At 37.6% G+C, this 18,917-nt stretch overlaps 1 protein-coding gene across 1 annotated transcript in view; it reads right to left on the bottom strand.

Annotated features, from left to right (window-relative positions):
- The window catches only part of VWA8 (von Willebrand factor A domain containing 8), a 322,462-nt gene that overhangs the window by 161,248 nt on the left and 142,297 nt on the right, over positions 1–18,917 (bottom strand). The window contains exon 21 of the mRNA XM_082701350.1: positions 2,493–2,569. Within this exon, the coding sequence (XP_082557476.1) occupies positions 2,493–2,569 (77 nt within the window). The remainder of the gene's footprint in view (positions 1–2,492; positions 2,570–18,917) is intronic.

Below are 18,917 nucleotides of genomic sequence, written 5' to 3'. Positions count from 1 at the left end.
TGTTTTTTTTTGCAATGATTGAGACAATCATATGGTTTTCCCCTTATGTTGTAAATTAAATGAACTACATTATTTAATTTCAAATATTAAGTCAACCTTAAATTCCTGGGATAAAAATCACTTGGTTATGATGTATTATCCTTTTTATATATTCTTGACTTTGTTTTGTTAATATTCATTAAAGGTTTTTGTATCTATGTTCATGGAAAGCGCTGAACTATAAATAATGCAGGTCTGTTGCTGAAAGAATATTCTCAGCTTTTGTTTTTCTGAAATTGTCTTTATTTTTAAAGAATTTTTGGCCAAATACATTATTCTACATTCACTTTTTTTCTTCTTTTGGCACTTTCAAAACAATCATTTCATTGAATTGTGGTATTTATTTCACATGAAAAATCAGCAGTTGTTTTTATTATTTTCCCCTATATGTAATTTGTCTTTTTTTTCTCTGACAGTTTTAAAGATTTTACCTTTTAATTTATTATTATTATTTCTAAAGATTTTATTTATTTATTTGGCAGACAGAGATCACAAGTATGCAGAGAGGCAGGTAGAGAGAGAGGGGGAAGTGGGGGAAGCAGGCTCCCTGCTGAGCAGAGAGCCTGATTTGGGGCTCGATCCCAGGACCCTGGGATCATGGCCTGAGCCGAAGGCAGAGGCTTTAACCCACTGAGCCATCCAGGTGCCCCTATTTTACCTTTCAATTTAACAATGATTTGAGTATAATGTATTTTTTTGTGATTTTGTATTTATCTTGCTTGAGAGTCACTGAGTTTCCTGGGTTGGTGATTTTATACTTTCAGACAAATTTGGGAAATTTTCACCATTATATCTTCAAGTATTGGTCTGCCCTATTCTTTCTCCTTTCTTTTGAGACTCCAATTGCTTATATGTGAAACTGTTTTTTAGGGTTGAGAATTCCTAATTATTCCCTTATTATGTTCATTTTCCCTCTTTAAATGCCTAAATATATTTATGGCAACTGTTTTGTAGTCTCTATCTGCTAATTCCACCACTTTTGGGTTTATTTCTATTGACCAATATTCTTGCTTCTTTGTATGTCTAGTAATTTTCTATTGAATGCTTGACATTTTGAATGCTATGTGTTGTTGAATGGATTTTGTAGTCTTCCTTCATTTAATGTTAAGTATGTTTGGCTAAGAAGTTAACACACTTTTGAATAAGATTGATCTTTTAAAGACACTTCCCCTCTAACATCTGTCCCCTCTAACATCTGTTTTTAAAGTCATTCTGTTTGAGAAAAACTTCTAAAATACTACTAAATAGCAAGGGTTCTTAATTTCTCACGGCTTATGTTTTAACTTATTAAGGATGGGCATAGAGTAGCTTTTACTCTAGGGGCAGATTGGTTCTACTTCTAATGCACATGCTTTATAGAGTATCTTCTGAATACCAGGAGTGTTTAATGAAAGCTCCGAACCACCTGGAGCTCTGACAGTTGTTTAGCTCACAGATCCCTGTAGTTGTAAACCTCCTACTATTTGTGAGTCTTGTTTTATAACCCTTTATTATGGTAGGACTAATCAGATACCACTTACTCTGTTACAGCCAGAGGTGTAAATCCCAAGAGGGAGCTTTTGACCACTTCATAGCTTTATATTAGTTCTCTTCTCTTTTTCCTATGCTGCATTAGTTCTGTCTTCTTTTCTCCTACATTTTTCTTCTAAGAATGAATCATTATTCAATCAAAGGACCCAAATGAGAAATTAATTCTTGCAAATCAACCCAATGTTTTTTTACACTACACAATATTTTTTATCTCCTGGAATTAAAATAATTCAATCTAGTTTTAAGTGGTTACTACTTGGTATATTCTTTGATTTCTCTATTTCTTTCTCTTTCTCCCCATCTTTCTCTCTCTCTCTTTCTTTCTCTCTCTCTTTTGGTGATCTGCTACTTATTTTTATTTTAGAAAGATTTAGAGCAGGTTACCTGAGAAAGCTAAAAACAGTTCATGTCAAGAATATCTATCTGATTAAAAGGTGTCCCTGAACCAGCATTCTGACCACACAAAACTAAATGATCCAGAAAGTGTTTATAAGGAAGGCAAGGATACTAATAACTTATTTCTTCTACATTTTTGATTCCTTACCTCATATCTGAGATCATATAGTTTATTGTTTCTCCTTGTGAGCTATTTTAGCTTCCTTTTAGCGAAGGGTTTAGTCTCTACATATTTTTATTCTAATTTAAGAGCCTTTATGTTGACGAAATCTGCTCCTAGAATGTAATGTTCAACACTCTCTGTCCACAAAATATCTATTAATTCATGTTTATAAAGCATTAGTCACTAAAAAAAACAAATTTTGCAATGTTTAATTGCCTTTTAAGGAAAAGAGAGATAAGGACAGGAGGAACAGAAATGAAACTGGTTTATAAAATGCGCTTTTAAGAAAGTATTTTTAAATTGTGCTGGGAGAAAAATAAACTATTAAACTAGATCTCAAGAGGTTTGGGTCTTCTACTCTTACCTGTGCAGCTGGATGTATTCTCGGGGTCTGTTGAGCAGGTGAAGGAATCTGTCAACAATCTTATTTTTTCCGACACCCTGTAATTACAAAGAGAACATTAAGTAAAAAGAGACTTTTGTGGAGGTAAAACAAGTCAGAAGATCTTTTGCCAAAACCTACTTTATCAAAGTTTGCACTGTTTCCGCTCATTATTAATGAAAATATGCACATATACATATATATATACACATACATGTTTACATATAGCAAACAAATACAACTTCTCTTACACAAAGATTTTCTTACAAATTTACTTCTAAATACACTAGCTTTGTTTACATCAAATACACTAAACATGCTATTCTTATTTAAAAGGAACTTCATAATTATTTTTACCCTTCTACAGCTTGTTTTTCTCTGTTTCATAATTTTACACTTATGTTTAGACATTACAATATTAACCACTTCAGATTTGAAGAAAGGCATCAAAAGGAATAAAGGAAGTATAAAAATAATGAATTTTGTTATCAGTTCTTTGGAAGTATGGTTTTCAGTTATAGGCAGATAAATATAATACTATACTTCTGTTTTAATCAAACACTCCTTTCTTCTCTTTCTATCCTACTTTCCAGTCCTTCAAAACAGTAGAAACCTAAATTATAACCAGTGTTTATTAATATAATTAATTAATAAGTCTCAACCATACCTACTCTTGCCAGGAATGTCCTCATTTCCTTACCACTTATTGATGCTGAAAGTTGCTGTCTTTTTGTGGAAGACAGACTATTAAAAATGGAAACTGCTCCCATGCCAGTTCCCCATTTTCAAGTTTTCAAGTAGAGGGGGACTCTGTTAACAAGTGGGTTGCATGAGGAGAGTAGAAGTGGTTAAAAAGCTAAATTCCATATATTATATGTTCTAGCAATAAATAACTTATTAATTTCTTATACTGTGCCAGACTCTATCCTAAGTATTTGCATGTGTTCTTTCATTTAATCATCATAACAGTTCCGTGAGGTAGGTAGTATGATTACTCCAACCTCACAAATCAAGATCCCAAGACTCAGAAAAGCTAAACAACATGTTCATGGTCATACAGCTAATCACAGGGGAACCAGGATTCAAATCCGGGTCTGTCCAGCTCTGATGCTCATGCTTTTAGTCCCAACATAATGGATTATATTTCTTTCAGTCTGAAATTTATTCAGATAAACTAGATCTTGAATTTTCTCTTTCCCCACTTGCAGGAATCCATCCTAAAGAAATAGACAGATTAGGGAAAGGCATGGTGCTAAGCAGTGAGGACAGAAGAAGCCCAATAGAAAGAAACAGGCATTAAAATTGGTATTTCTGCTATATCCTCAAATATCTTATAAAGAAAGCCATTCTAATAAGCACTAAGGATAGAAATTCAAATGAACCAAATGAATACTTATTGAGCATCATCAAAGTCCTAGAACTGTGACGGTTCCTCTAAGATAAACAAATTCTCAAAGAAATTATTAGAATTTGTCCTTCACAATTCTCAAAGGGAGGCAAGACACATATACACATGTGGAGCACAGAAGACAAGCCACCAGGGTAGATAAATAATTGTTAATTTATATGATACAGGTTCTTTTTTCCCCCTTTCTTTTTTTTTTAAGTAGGTTCCATACCCAATGGAACTCACAACCTTGAGATTAAGAGTCACATGCTCTACCAACTGAGCCAGCTAGAAGCCCCCTATGATACAGGTTCTCACAGTCTTAGAATCTTTCTCTCTTCTCTTCTCTTTGACTAAATATATCATAAGATGATAGATGTAAGAGAGGTTAAGGGGACTGGACTGATTACCAACTACTTAATAAATAAGACAGAGGTATGTAGCACACATAGACAGTAGCAAGCAATTAAGATCCATTGTACATCCTCAATTCAGAGAGAAACACAATGAAATCAATGGTTAAAGAAGGTCAATATGACAATAATATGCAAAATATACTGACTGACAAAAGGAGAAACTGGCTCCAGGAGACGGGCTGTTTATTTATTCAACATAAAAACAAACATTTATTGAGTGCTGGTATGTGTCAGGAGAGAAAGCAGTGAATAAGGCACTGCTCCTATGGAGCAGTTTCTGCTCCTATGAAGCTTCCATTTCAAGAGCGTGGAGACAAACTGGAAGGTAGATTAGAAAAGTAGGTAGAAAGGCAGCAAGATATAATTAGACAACTAAATAAATAAATGAGACAATGATCAAATAGTTATATTCTCTATATACAATTAAGATAGGGTGAGGCAATACCAACTGGGTGGTCATTAATATTGATTTAGAAGTGAAGACTTTTCCTTAGGTAACTGAAAGCTAAGATCTAAATGACAAGGAGCCAGTTCTAGGATGATTACAGACAGGGCATTCCAGGAGAAGAGTGGCTACAGCTAATCCCCTAAAGTGGAAATAAGCTCAGGATATCTAAGGAACAGCCAGTGTGTTCAAGTGTTGTGGGCAAGAAAAGAATACACAAGATAACTAAAAGTTAGTAGGGCTGTGGAGCACCTGGGTGGCTCAGCTGGTTAAGCATCCTACTCTTTTTTGGCTCAGGTCATGATCTTAGGGTGGTGAGATGGGGCTCTGTGTCAGGCTCTGCACTCAGCAGGAAGTCTGTTGGAGATTCCCTCTCTCCCTCTGCCCCTACACCCTACTTTCTTCTTCTTTTTTTTTTTTTTAAAGTAAGTAGAGTCTAATCAACTAAGTTTTACAAGCCAAGGTGAAGAAGTGGCATTTTATTCTATGAGATGGGGGGAGGGGCATTTTTAGCAGAGAAGTGACATGAACTAATATAGATTATTAAAAAATCACTTTGGTTAGGTATGGAGAGTGAATTATAAAGGAGGAAGGAAGGAAACTGGGAAGCCAGTTGGAACACTACTGTAAGAGTCCAGGTGAGAGATGGGGATGGCTTAGATTAGGGGGGTATAAATGAAGAAGGACGGATTCCAGGTGTTTTGCAAGTAAAGGTGACAAAACTGGTTGATGGACTGTATACAGAAGGATAAAGGAGAAGAACCACCAGAGATTAATTCTAGATCGTTCCTTGACCAAAAAGATGGGAAAGACTAGGGGAGGAAGACTTTTCTCCCACAGGAAAATTAAGAGCTAACGTTATCTTTTTCCAAAGCACTTATTATCATTTACAATTCTAACAACGTATTTACTTGTGTTATCCTCTTCCTCAACTGTAAACGTTAGCTCCTCGAGAGGCTTGTTTCGTTCACTATCGTATTGCTAGTGTCTAGAATAGCGCTGGCACAGAGTAGGCACTCAGCTATTGGTCAGATGAATTAATAATATCTCCCTCTCTATAGCTGTTTATGACAGCAACCCCTGTCGTCCTCAGTACTTCTCATTCCACCTCTCAATGTGTAACCAATTCCTCTCATTTCTGCCTCCAAAATATACCTTAAGTCTGCCAAATTTCTCTGGAATCGTTTTAAACCAAAGGAATGTCATATCTTGTCTAGAACAGCACTTTTCAACCTTTGATTAGCAAATGAGTCAGCTTTGTGATCTTGTTAAAATGCAGACTGATTCAGTAGGTCTGGGGTGGGGTCAGAGACAATGTATTTCTAAGACATTTCCCAGTTGGCACCAATGCTGCTGGTCTGCAGACCATCCTTTGTGCAGCAAGAATACATACCTGCAATGGTCTTAGAACTGAGCTCCCTACATTCATTCATGTTATTTTCAATGTATTTTCCAAACTGCTGCTGGGATAATCTTCTTCTTTTTTTTTTTTTTTTAAGATTTTATTTATTTATTTGACAGAGGGAGATCACAAGTAGGCAGAGAGGCAGGCAGAAAGAGAGGAAGGGAAGCAGGCTCCCCGCTGAGCAGAGAGCCCTATGTGGGGCTTGATCCCAGGACCCTGGGATCATGACCTGAACCGAAGGCAGAGGCCTTAACCCACTGAGCCACCCAGGCGCCCCTGGAATAATCTTCTTAATGGATAAATTAGATCATGTCTTAGATCAAGAGTTAGATAAGCTCAACCCCATCTGATAGCTTCTCATTGCATTTAGAATAATTCTGAAAATCCTTCCTGTGGCCTGCAAATTCCTATGCTCTACCCATCCCTCCAGCCCTCCTGTGTCACCCTTTTCCTCCCAAATACTGTTCTAGTCACACTCAACTTCCTCCAGTTCTTAAAAGAATCCAAGCTCTTCCTACCTCAGGGACTTTGCACAAGCACACCCTTCTCCTTAGGGAGCTTTTCTCTCACTAACCATCCTAGCTATTCTCATTCATTATCTTAATTCCCTTCCTCACAAAAGCAAACTTTACTACCTTCTCATGTAAGTCAGGTCCTTCCTCATCTCCCATACTTACCTGTAATTTTCCTTTTTAAGCGCAAATAGATTTATATATGCGACAACTTGTTTAAAGTGTCTCTTATCCACTGTTCTGTGAACTGAAAGTGCCATGCAGGCAGAGGCCAGGCCTATTTACTGCTCTATTCCCAGAGCCCCGCACAGAATCTGACACAAAAAAATGTACTCAATAAATATGTGTCCAATGATTGAATGAAAACAGAGAATTTGGAAAGTACCAGAAAAAGGAATAAATCTCAGTAAGATAAATACTTATGACCAAGTTTAAAAAGATAATGAATACTGGAAACTGTGACGAGTTATATACCTGTAAAAACTGAACAAGGTTTGTAAATGATCCAATTTATACATTTCACCTACAAAAGAGTCAGTTACCAGAGATGACTGTCAGACTGGCGAACACATAAAAGTAAGAACAATGGATCATTTCACCCTCTAGCAATCTTTTTGATATCTAACTGGATATCTCCCAAAATAGTTATAAGCCTAACATGGAAACAAAGAGAAGGAAAATATTTTCACATTTCTACTACAAAGCTCTATAAGCTTTAAATGGCGTGCTACAACAAACATAAAATTTTAAGTAGATACATTCAGATGAGTAAAATGTGTTTGTTAATATATCATGTCTGTTAACTTCAATGACTCCAAAGAAAAGCAAGTATCATAAATGCACTGTAATTTCAGAAATATAGAGGATTTCCTGAAAGAAACAAATCATGAAAAGCTACTCTCAGGAGTTCCTGCTCCCTTCCCGCCTCCAAAGTTACTGAACCAGCCAGGCTTTTTCAGAATGCTCTTGAGCAACACACTGTTATAGGGCCTTACAAGGACCATAATGTAGGATGTGACATGATGTCCCCAGCTGCCACTAGGGAGCTCTTCTGCTGTTTTCTTTATATTAGGGTCTTTGGAATGTCAACCTCAGCTGTCTTCTTGCTCCATATACTCTCTCTGGGCACTCTCACTCGCTCCCATGACTGGAGTCATCACACATGGCTCACACTTCTTTCCTAAGCTCCAGCTGAGATCCCCTGTCCCAAACTGCCGATTGAACTTCTGCAGATGTTCATACTGGACTCATTATGTTGCCACCGAAACCTATTCCTTTTGCTTTTTAATCCCAGTAAACAAGCGTATTGCCATGTACCCAGATGCTCAGTAAATGAATCTTGGAATGCTTTTGACTACTCTGTTTTTTCCCATGACCCTATTAAAAATGTCACTTGAACCTGTGTGGTCTCTACCTGCAAAATGTTTTTATTCTTACTTCTCACTCCTTTCTCTCCTTCCTATCTTCTCTCCCTCCCTTTCCAAATTCATCAACTATTTTAACACATAATTTATAGGTGCTGTACTAGCTGAGCAAGATATGAAGGTAAACAGAACAGCAACAACCCATGGCCACACTCACAGCTTACAATCTAGTAGGAAACACAGACAAGCAAGCAACTATGATAGATAAATACCCATAGCAAATGTTACGATATGGGACACCCAAGATGCCTGAAGATTTCATTTAGCAAAGGGCTCAGGAAGGCCCACCACCCACCGTGATGTCTACTGGGTGACATCAAGGACTTAAAGGGGTAAAGGGGAGGAGGAGAAGGAGGAGTGTTCCAGGAGAGAACAGTATATGTGAAGACTTGAAGGTAACTGTGAGCTGGAGCAATGGACAGGTCTGAGAGAAGTCAAAGGTTAAGCCAGGAACGAGAGAAGAGAGTGGTAAGAAACAAAACAAAAATGGCAGGTAGGGTCTAGCCTTGGAAGCCACTTAAAAGACCCAGGACTGTTTCCTAAAAGTACTGAGAAGCCACTGCAGTACAGGAGTCATCGGATCAAATGCTGATTTTTGGAAAATCACTTTGGTATCATGATCTGGAAGAATGAAAGCACAAAAAAGCAGTTTGGAAACTCCTTCAACCAATAGGAGATGATGGTAGCTTCAACTAAGGAGCAGAAGAAATGGAGGGATTTAAGAGATATTTAGGGAAAAGAATAGGATTTAGTGATGGACTGGATGTGGAGATGAGACAGAAGTCAAAGTTTCTATCTTGGGCAACCGGGCGGGTGGGGGGGGGGGCGCGGCTATTTACTGACAAATGAAACAGGGCAGGAGAAGTACATTTGCTGGGTGGGGGAGGGAAGTCTAGTTTTAAAAAAGACAGTTTAATTTTGGCTTTGTTTACTTTGAAGTGCCTGCTTCCCATATTTGCTCCTTCCTCTCCAATGCACTGTCCCTACTCAAGGGCAACCCATCTTCTTGCTCCAACTCTCAGAAAAGATCCTACTTAGTGTCCCTCTTCCGGACTCACAACAGGCCAGCCCACAAGTTGTTTAGTTATTTTTCTAAAACAGAGATCTCATCAGGTCATTCCTGACTTCATTTAAAAGCTCTGATAGCTCCTTCGAAGAAATGCTAAAAGCATAACCTCAGAAGGGATTTCTGTAAATATTCTGAGCAAATAGGAACAATTATAGCGATTTGCTCTTTCTCCCATCCAAGTAGTAACCAGGCCTGACCTTGCTTAGCTCAATTTGTTCTTTCTAATCGTAGTTTTCGCCTAGAACAGGAAATCCCAGGATTACTGTAATTGAATAAATACATAAATAATATCTTATTTTTCCATCATAAAAGTTATACATACTCATTTTCCTCACTGGGAAATGGAAAAAAACAAAACATTACCCAGTGTGCAACTGCCAAAACAAATCTGCTACCATATTCATTTTGTTCCTGTGAATATTTCTCTTTACCTGTCATTATTCTGTATGTAAAAATGTGTGTTCTTTCATAGAAATTAGCATGAAATAAACAGTTTTTACATCATTATTAACTCTTACTGAGGATAATACTTAGTGAGTGAAAATTTAAACAGAGAAAAGGAAGCTGTCAATGAGAGATTCAAAATAATACACATTGTCTCGGGACACCTGCGTGGCTCAGTTGGTTAAGCTGCCTTCAACTCAAGTCATGATCTCAGGGTCCTGGGATCGAGTCCCACATCAGGCTCCTTGCTGAGCAGGGAGCCTGCTTCTCTCTCTGCCTGCTGTTCCCCCTGCTTGTGCTCTCTCTCTCTCTGACAAATAAATAAAATCTTTAAAATCTTTAAAAATACAAACTGTCTCATGAGAATGGCCTTTTACATTACTGTTCTCACTGTGTTCTTTCTGACAATCTACTAGAGAGAATGGCCTTCGAAGAGGTAGGAATCTGATGTCCCTTTAACTATAGAATTAAGACAAGTAGGGACTATATTATGTCCCACAGATAGGAATCAAACTGAGGATAGGAAGTAAACAAGCTTCCAGTTTCTGTGAGAGAAAATACCAGGGGCCATGACTTTAAGAACTTTGCAAGATTCTGGGATTCTTTCAAATTCCTCAGGTTTATTATTTTAGTTATCCTGTTTCCTCAGAGAGATTAGCAGTGAAATCTTTTAAAGGAAAAGGCTGTAGTAGACTTGTCTTCCTGGACAAGAAGACCATCAGAACTTGGAAAACACCATCTGTATCTCATCAAGGAGGAGGAGGAGAAAGAAGTAGAGCAAGGGAAAAGACCTAAAGAGGAATGGAGAGCAGGCAAGAGAAGATGAGTCTAGGGATGAGATTTGGGGTAAGAGTAAATGTCCGGAATTAAATGCTGAAGGATCCCTGCGTTAGCAGGTAAACTAGCAAGCTTCTATGTCAGCCCTCTGTAAACACATTCAAGCACGCACTTTTTTTTATTTTTAAAGATATTATTTATTTGAGAGAGTGAGCATGAGCAGGAGGAGGGGCAGAGGGAGAAGGAGAAGCAAACTCTCTGCTGAACAGCGAGCCCCATATGGGGCTCAATCCCAGGATTCTGACCTGAGCTGAAGGCACACGCTCTACAGACTGAGCACCCAGGCACCCCCCCACTCAAGCATGTCCCTAATCAGTTCCTAATCAGCCTCCAGAACTTTTGTGCTTCCACATCTTTGCTTATGCTGCTTTTTCTGACTAGAACAGCCCATCCTTCCGCCACCCAGCCATCTTCATCCACTCACTCCTTAGCGTTCTGATAAAATGTCTCCCTTCCCAGAAGTGCCCGACTCTCCCATTCACTTCTCCCCTTCTGCTCTGAGCACCAGAATGGTTTTCTCCTTTGGGTTCCTAAACCACTGTCTGACAGTATTCAGCACACTGTACTCTAGTAATACGTCAGGTGCCTGGGCAAGAGAACTGGCTCCATGAGGCCAGGATCAGCCCCCAGTCCATGTGCCCCCCACGGGCGCCTCACGTATAACCTGCAGGGAGTAACTACTAAAATTTGAGAAAAGAAAGTAAGAAAGGAAAGGGAAGTCATGCAATGTGCTCCTGTTAAAGGAGGTAGAAAGCTGTTCCAGGAAGCTTCTGCTCCCTTTGTGCAAACAAAGAGGAGGAAGCTAACGTTTATGGAGCCCTCTGCTGTGCACATACACACCCCTTCAGTACTTAATCACTTGAATCCTCACGCCAGCCCATGTGAGTCGAAGGTAAAGTACCTGTTTTGGAAAGACGCAAACTTAATTCTAAGTAGTTAAGAATCCTGCACATGGTGAGATTTGAAGGCGCATCCATTCTGACTGAATGGACTGGGCTGTTTTCTGTTTTGCCATACTGCAAAAGAGAATGTCAGGAGGCTGCCTTCCTGAACTGATGTGCATGAGAGTTTAGATCTTGATGTCACAGAGTCAATTTCAGTTACTCCAAGGTTATAATAGCCTAGAACATGAGTTCATACAGGAGCTCCCTGTATGAAATCCAAGGTTCAAGAGGGAGAGCAGTGAGAAAGTCAAGTTGGATCTTTCCTTCTGCAGTAATTTCTAAAACAGACTCCAAGCGAGTGTTTACCACTGCTAGTGTTCACTTCCCTCACGTGTTTCGTGGGGAAACTGGATCGACAGACTAAATGTTAGAGAGAAGGTGGTAGAATGGTAAAAAAGTTCCAGATTGCAATTCAAGCAACTTCACTAAGCAAAGGGTTGGAGAAGGGACACAACACAATATAACATAAAATAAAAACTGAATGTCACTGTATTTGAACTTAGGGCATTCCTTCCAGTTCACCCTAATTCTTTAATAACATTCGTGGAGTCAGATCAGTCTATATAATATGTATAGATGATTTCTGCAGTGTCCTAATATCCTTTTTTAGAAAGCTACTATATGATTATCATTAACAACTACCAACAGCAGTAAAAAATAACAAACTAAAGAGACTAGTATTACAGTAAAACCAGGAGAAATAAATTACAGCTGCTTTTTTTAAACCTTAAAATGTCCATCAAATGTTGAACTTTCTAATTCCTTGCTTCCACCTGAAAACCTTAATATACTAGCAGTTAAGAGCCTTGAATTACGCTCTCTGCTTCATCTGTCCCCAGATGAAGGTCTTTACCACCATCTAAGCCTAAATTTGCTCATTTGAATATAGAGGACCTAGACAAGCTGATCTCTAAACACTATTTTTATTCTAATATTCTGTAATCCCATAATAAAATGTGAAATTACTGCTCTATGAATCTCTGGAAGTCTATTTTTCAAATTCTCTCAGTGAACATACATTACTTAGGTATTAAAAAAAATTTATTAAAACTGAATAAAACTGATGTGAATGATTGTACACATTTGCACAAATGTCTTCCCTGTCACAGAGCCAAGGAACAGTACCCAGAAGTCAGACGAGAAGACATACATTTCTACTACACTACAAGTTTGCGTGGCTCACAAATACATTGCCTTATAAAGCTCTCTGTCAAAGTCATAACCTCTTTTTCAAATGGGAATAACACAAGCCACATCCCTGCAATTTCTCTTTGAAATACTATGTTGCTCTAAATGGCTAAGGTATATACTCTTAGGTAGTTAGTTGGTCATTAGGTCTGACCAAAGGAGCATGACAAACACTGTGGGGGAAAAAGAATCAATGTATGTGCAAGAAAAAAATACAGATTCAGAGTAAGTGCAGGCAAAAAATTCACTACGAAACACTGGATCGACAGACTAAATGTTAGAGAGAAGGTGGTAGAATAATAAAAAAGTTCCAGATTGCAATTCAAGCAACTTCACTAAGCAAAGGGTTGGAGAAGGGACACAACACAATATAACATAAAATAAAACTGAATGTCACTGTATTTGATAAACCCAAGTATTTCGTGGGCTTGGGACTCCCAGGCTGCTGGGGCTACTAGAAGCACAACATACTTTGTTATCAAATTCCCTGCTGCCACTAACCAGCTGGGTACTACAGGCAAGAAGATTTCAGGACAAAGTGTTCAGTCCCTTCCAAGACACTAGACAATTATGCTGGCATGGCAACATGGTGTATTTCTGATGCTGCACGGTAGTAACCTGCCAGGGCTCGGTTCAAATGATTAATTAGCAAAATTCTCACATTCTTTCATTTTGGCAATAGAATATTCACAGTATCTCAATATTAAATAATTCAATAAACATGACTTTACCAGAAGAAAAACTAAGTCCATGGTCACAGTAAGCCTATGACTAACAGGTGGAATGCGATGCAAAGAATTATATGGAGTTATACAGTAACAATGTGCATAGAGTTCTACTTAGTTGGCACTAAATATGTTTACTGATTTCATTGTGTATAAATATCTTAAAGTCAAAGGCTATTAATATCAGAAAAGAAAGCAGTTATTTCTAGTCTGGAAAAAAATGGATACAGCTTGACATCATTGTACAAATTAATCAGGAACTTAAATTGGCTTCACAAAATATACTCTACACAATATTTCCTCAGAAGTTTATCAATATTGGTATAATTCTGAATAAAATGTTTATGTTCATGAACATTTGTTAGCACCTCTCAGGATAAAGAGAACAGGAGGGTGTAGCTTTCCTTTTTCAAAGAGATTATATATTTTCTTTTGCAGCTAAATACAATTACCAGCCTTTGTTTAAATGCTGATTGGAATAAACAAACTGTAAAAATGACACTTTGGAGATAACGGAAGAAAACTGAAAATAGGGTATCAGAGTATATTCAGGAATTATTATCAATTTGCTAGGTGTAATAATGAGTTGTGGGCATATTAGAAATAAATATTGAGATATCTGTGAGAAAAATGCATTATATAAAAGAATAATGTATGAAAAGACAACATTAAAAAGTGTCAGGGGAATAGATAAAACAAGTTGGATAAAATCTGTTAACTTTTGAGGATACATAACTAGTACAAAGGGGTTTTATATACTCTACTTTTTGTAGAAAGTTAAAAAAATGCCCTGTATCTTGGCTTACTATAAGCACTCAACCAAAGTTAGCAATTACATAGTATTACTGTTGTTGCTGTTGTTATTACTGTTACTAGTGGAAGCATTAGTGTGCTACGGTGAAAAATAAGTTTGAGCTTGGGAGCCCTACCTCTGCCATTAACTAGCTAATAAGATTTCGAGCAAATATTTTTTTTTTTTTTTTTTTTTTTTTTTTTTTTTTTTTTTTGATTATTGGCAAAGTTTATTGTATATATTTTTTTTTAATTTATTTTTTATTTTCAGCATAACAGTATTCATTATTTTTCACCACACCCAGTGCTCCATGCAATTCGTGCCCTTTATAATACCCACCACCTAGTACCCCAACCTCCCACCCCCCACCCCTTCAAAACCCTCAGATGTGGAGCATAACAAATAGCATGGAGGACATGGGGAGTTAGAGAGGAGAAGGGAGTTGGGGGAAATTGGAAGGGGAGGTGAACCATGAGAGACTATGGACTCTGAAAAACGATTTCGAGCAAATATTTTAACCTTTCTGAGTTTTAGAAGGCTAATTTATAAAATGTGCAACATAAAAATATTTACCCCAAAAGGCTGCTGTAGAACTAAATGAGATTTTTAAAAAAAGGAAATTGGAAATTATAAAATGTACAAATATTACCATTTTTAGCCCTTACTCATAAGAAACTTCTAACTCAATTGTACATGAAATCAAATATATATCACAAAAACTTTAAAAGAGTGACAAATACTATAAAATTTCAGGAAAAATCAAGATTATTTCTATTTGAGGAAGACTTAAGAAAGCCTTCACTGAGGAAGAAACATCTGAGCTTTTGAAAACTGGCAGGATTTTCCTTGGCAAAGACAAGGGGAAGCTCTGTATGAAGCAAACAATATGAAAAATGGCAGGGGGGAGGGGAGACAAAAAGGCCTCGTTTACTCTGGGTGGGTAAAAAACTCAAATTTGGAAGAACTAAAATTATAAAAGGAGTTTGGAGCCAGGTCACAGTTTGTTTTGTGTGTCTGCCTATGAAAAAGATTTTATCTGATAGGCAAGGAGGAGCCACTTATAACTTTAAACAGGAAAATAAAATTAAAAGTTACTTTCTAATGATGGAATTGAAAAGAATATCTAAAGAATCAGCACTGTAAAAACATGAAGCACATCAAAGTCAGAGACAGAGAAGATATCCTACGTGAAAGTGAGCCAGAGCTGAGTTTTCATTTGATAATGAACACAGAACGCAATAGAATTTTGTTAAGAGCAAATACGAACTGTGGAATCCAAGGAGAACCTAAGAGTGAAAATTTCACCAGACCGCTATCATGGGTAAAATGATACAAAGGGCTGGCTCAAAAATGAAGAAAGAAACAAAACCAAAACCAAAACAAAACAAAACAAAAAAAGGAAGGAAGGAAGGAAGACAGGAAGAAACGAAACAAATCTGGCAAATTTCTAGATTATATTCATTTAGAAGTCATTGTGAATTATTATGTCTCATTAATACAAATTAAAATTTGATGAATTGCTTTGTAATTTTATCTAACATTATATATAGATTTTTATCCCCTAAAATATCACATATTAGAAAAATAAGTCTTATGTAAGGGGATACCTGAGCATTTTTGGAATACTATATTGCTGGAAGAGTTCTTACTTCAAATATCTGATAAAATGCAACTGTCTCTCAAAAGTCAAGCGTTCTTACATAAAATTGTAAGTTTATTCTTAGGGAGTTTTTAAACAACATCAAAAAGTATTCACCTGTAGGTTGATTCTATAACCCCAAACATTCACAAGCAATATTTTGTGTAACAAACAGAATACAACCCTTCTATAAATCAAAAGAAAAGAAAATATGGGAAGAAAAGAGTTGGGACAGAAGAAGCATCACTGAGTCAAAAATAAATAAGCATTTCTCTTTTTCTACCTCAGTAAAGATAAAATAAATAGAAACTCAAGCTATAATTAAAAAAAAAAAAGGCACATGCAATGTTATAATTATAGTCATGGAAAATAATGCATGTAGCAGCACACATAAGTCATGCTACAGTATGCAGCATTAGTCCTAAGGGGCCATGTGTAACTTCTGGCACCTATTCCTTCTGGCTGACAGGGAGCAATTCCACTTCTCCTACTAGAAAGTTGCCGCACTGTGCCATAAAATCTGACACAGAAAATTGAAAGAATAAACAAAAAAATCAATTTACTTCACCAAAACAAGATGTGGGCTACTTCATTTTGCAATTTAAGTAATGTTTATGGAACTGTTTTCAGCTTCCCAACAGTTATAAAACCTTGTCTAATATCAGGTTTCTTCGAAAAGATAGTATTATATGGAAAGAAAAGGTGTGATTAGGCTTTTGAAGATGATAAACCTTGAGACACTTCAAGATCACCACTTGCTCTTGAATTTGCTCATAGCAAAAGCTGCTCCTGGTAACAGAGCGATCTTTGGAGACATCTCTAAAGGTATAACTTCAACTATGAAAATGTTTCTTTCCTGGACTTCAGCCAGTTTCTAATTTGCAAACAGAAGGCTAGGTAGACTGTATGTGTCTATAGGAAGTTTGTATTAAGAACATTCATCACACTTTATTGTGGAATTATACCAGCCCGCTACTGGCTTCTCTGCAAATACTGAATTGGCAAATCTATACTTTCCATCCCCAAAGTATACTTCTGAAATTATATATATATATATATATATATATTTGAGTATATTTGAGTAGTCATCACTCATTTCTAATGTTCTAGAAAGAGAAAGAAAGGAGCCTGATCAACTGCTAAAAATTTATGCAGGTTCAAAATAAATCATGTGGGGGTGCCTGGGTGGCTCAGTCGGTTAAAGGGCTACCCAGGTCATATCCCAGGGTCTTGGGATGGAGCCCCGCATGAGCTCCCTGCTCAGTGGAAAGTCAGCTTCTCCTACTCCTTCTGCCCCTCTTGCTGCTTATATATTCTCTCTCTCTTTCACATAAGTAAATGAAATCTAAAACAAAATAAAAATCAAGCAAAGCAAGTCATATGATTAAAGTAGGCATTTTCTCACTTGTCACTTTGCATTTGAGTGAAAACACCAGTGACATCGCCCCATCAGATTCAGCAGTCCTCATTCTACTTCTCTGCCTTTTTTCTGTATTTGTTATTTTCTTTCACAAGATAGAAATAAGGGGGCAGATGAGAAGGTGCACAGATTATTGGGAGGTGCTGAAATGTCACTAATAAACAAAGCAAGGCATTTTCAAAGCTGCTGATGAGTTACTATGGCCTGAGTTACTATGGCTGCAAAAGCACACACTACTGAAAAAGAAATCTAGATGATCAGAACTCTGAGGCAAGCGCAGGCAAAGAGAATGCGAAACTCCATTCCATCCTCAGCAAAACACATCTCTGTGGGGTTCTTGCTCTGCATTTGCCAACAAATACTGCAGGCGGCTTCACACTGCTTTGTACGTATGAAATGGAAGCAGTCAAGAGTCTAACTTTAATGAACCTGGAGGGCATCATGCAAAGTGAAATAAGCCAGAGAGAGAAAGGCAAACAGTATGTGGTATCATTTATATGTGGAATTGGGGGGGAAAAAAAAAGTCAAACTCAGAAACAGAGTAGAGAAATGGCTTAGGGGTAGGGTAACAGAAAGAGGTGGGTGAAAGGTACCAAATTTCATCTATAAGATGAACAGGCTCTGATTTATTCAGCAAACATTTGTTGAATGTCTACTGCATGCTACTCAAAAATAACTAAAGCTTTTCTCAAGGGGTTCTCTCTCTGTGTAGTAGAGATGGCAGATAGATCCATAAGTCTAAGGCAAGTCAAAAGAAATCAGTAAGTGGGCTGCTATCACAGCTCAGGGAATGGGGCCAAAGCTTCAGGCCTGTGTTCAGGAAAACTTTATTAAAGAAGCATATTATAGGATATTATAGCCAGAGGCACCTTACAAAATACCAATTCCAATCCCATCATTTTACAGATAAGGGAAAAAAGAGAGAGAGGGAGAAGAAAAAAGAAAAAGCCCACTGAAGAGTAATAACAATGTAGCTAATATCACCTAGAGAGTTGAAGAGCCTAGATGAGAAGGTAGGTCTCTGGATTCCCAACTTTGTGCTTTTCTGATCCTGTCGGTATATAAACCTATCCAGTTGAATGGACCACTTAACTATTTACTCTCTTCAGTAGGCCCTCCCTAGATTCTATCTAACTTATTTGTTTCCTTCACTGACAGTTGCAAATTTATAAAATAAGGAATTCAGTCAATGAGAGCACATCACCACTCTGGGGTTGGAAGGATTTCAAAAGGCAAAGATGAGGAAAGAAGAGAGAGTGCTGGTAAAGGTCAATGGCTGGGATATGACACTGATAAGAAGACCCATTTTGGAAAACAGTGTTAAATGTATCTGAGGACAGGAGTTTGAGGGGAGGGCTGAGACAGGTTGTAAACACAGTGGGCTTAGACAATGGAGGACATCAAAAGGCAGGAGGACAGCCTAAAAGAGTTAGTCTTGTCCACGAGATAATTCAATGAACACATGAGCAGAATTTACTTAGTAAATCTGCGAGTTCCTTCAACACTGGTACTATTACATGACACTGATGGTCTCAGAGGTTTCTAAAGAATGAACAAAAGACCCTTCTGATATGAAAAAGCCAGTTAAATGTAGCCCAAGTTATACTGAATACAAACTCCCTCTGTCAATTTTTCTTTCTCCAAAGCTGAGGTGACAGAACAAGGACAAAAGAAGGCAAGACACATGATCTGCTGATGAAAGGTGCAGTCTGTGCCAGCAGCGACTGAGAGGCTTTTGTGGGGCCCCATGCCTCCAGCC

This window comes from Mustela nivalis (genome assembly GCF_964662115.1).
Source record: "Mustela nivalis genome assembly, chromosome: 15".
NCBI classification, from domain to species: Eukaryota; Metazoa; Chordata; class Mammalia; order Carnivora; family Mustelidae; genus Mustela; species Mustela nivalis.
This window is presented reverse-complemented; position numbering and strand designations above follow the sequence as displayed.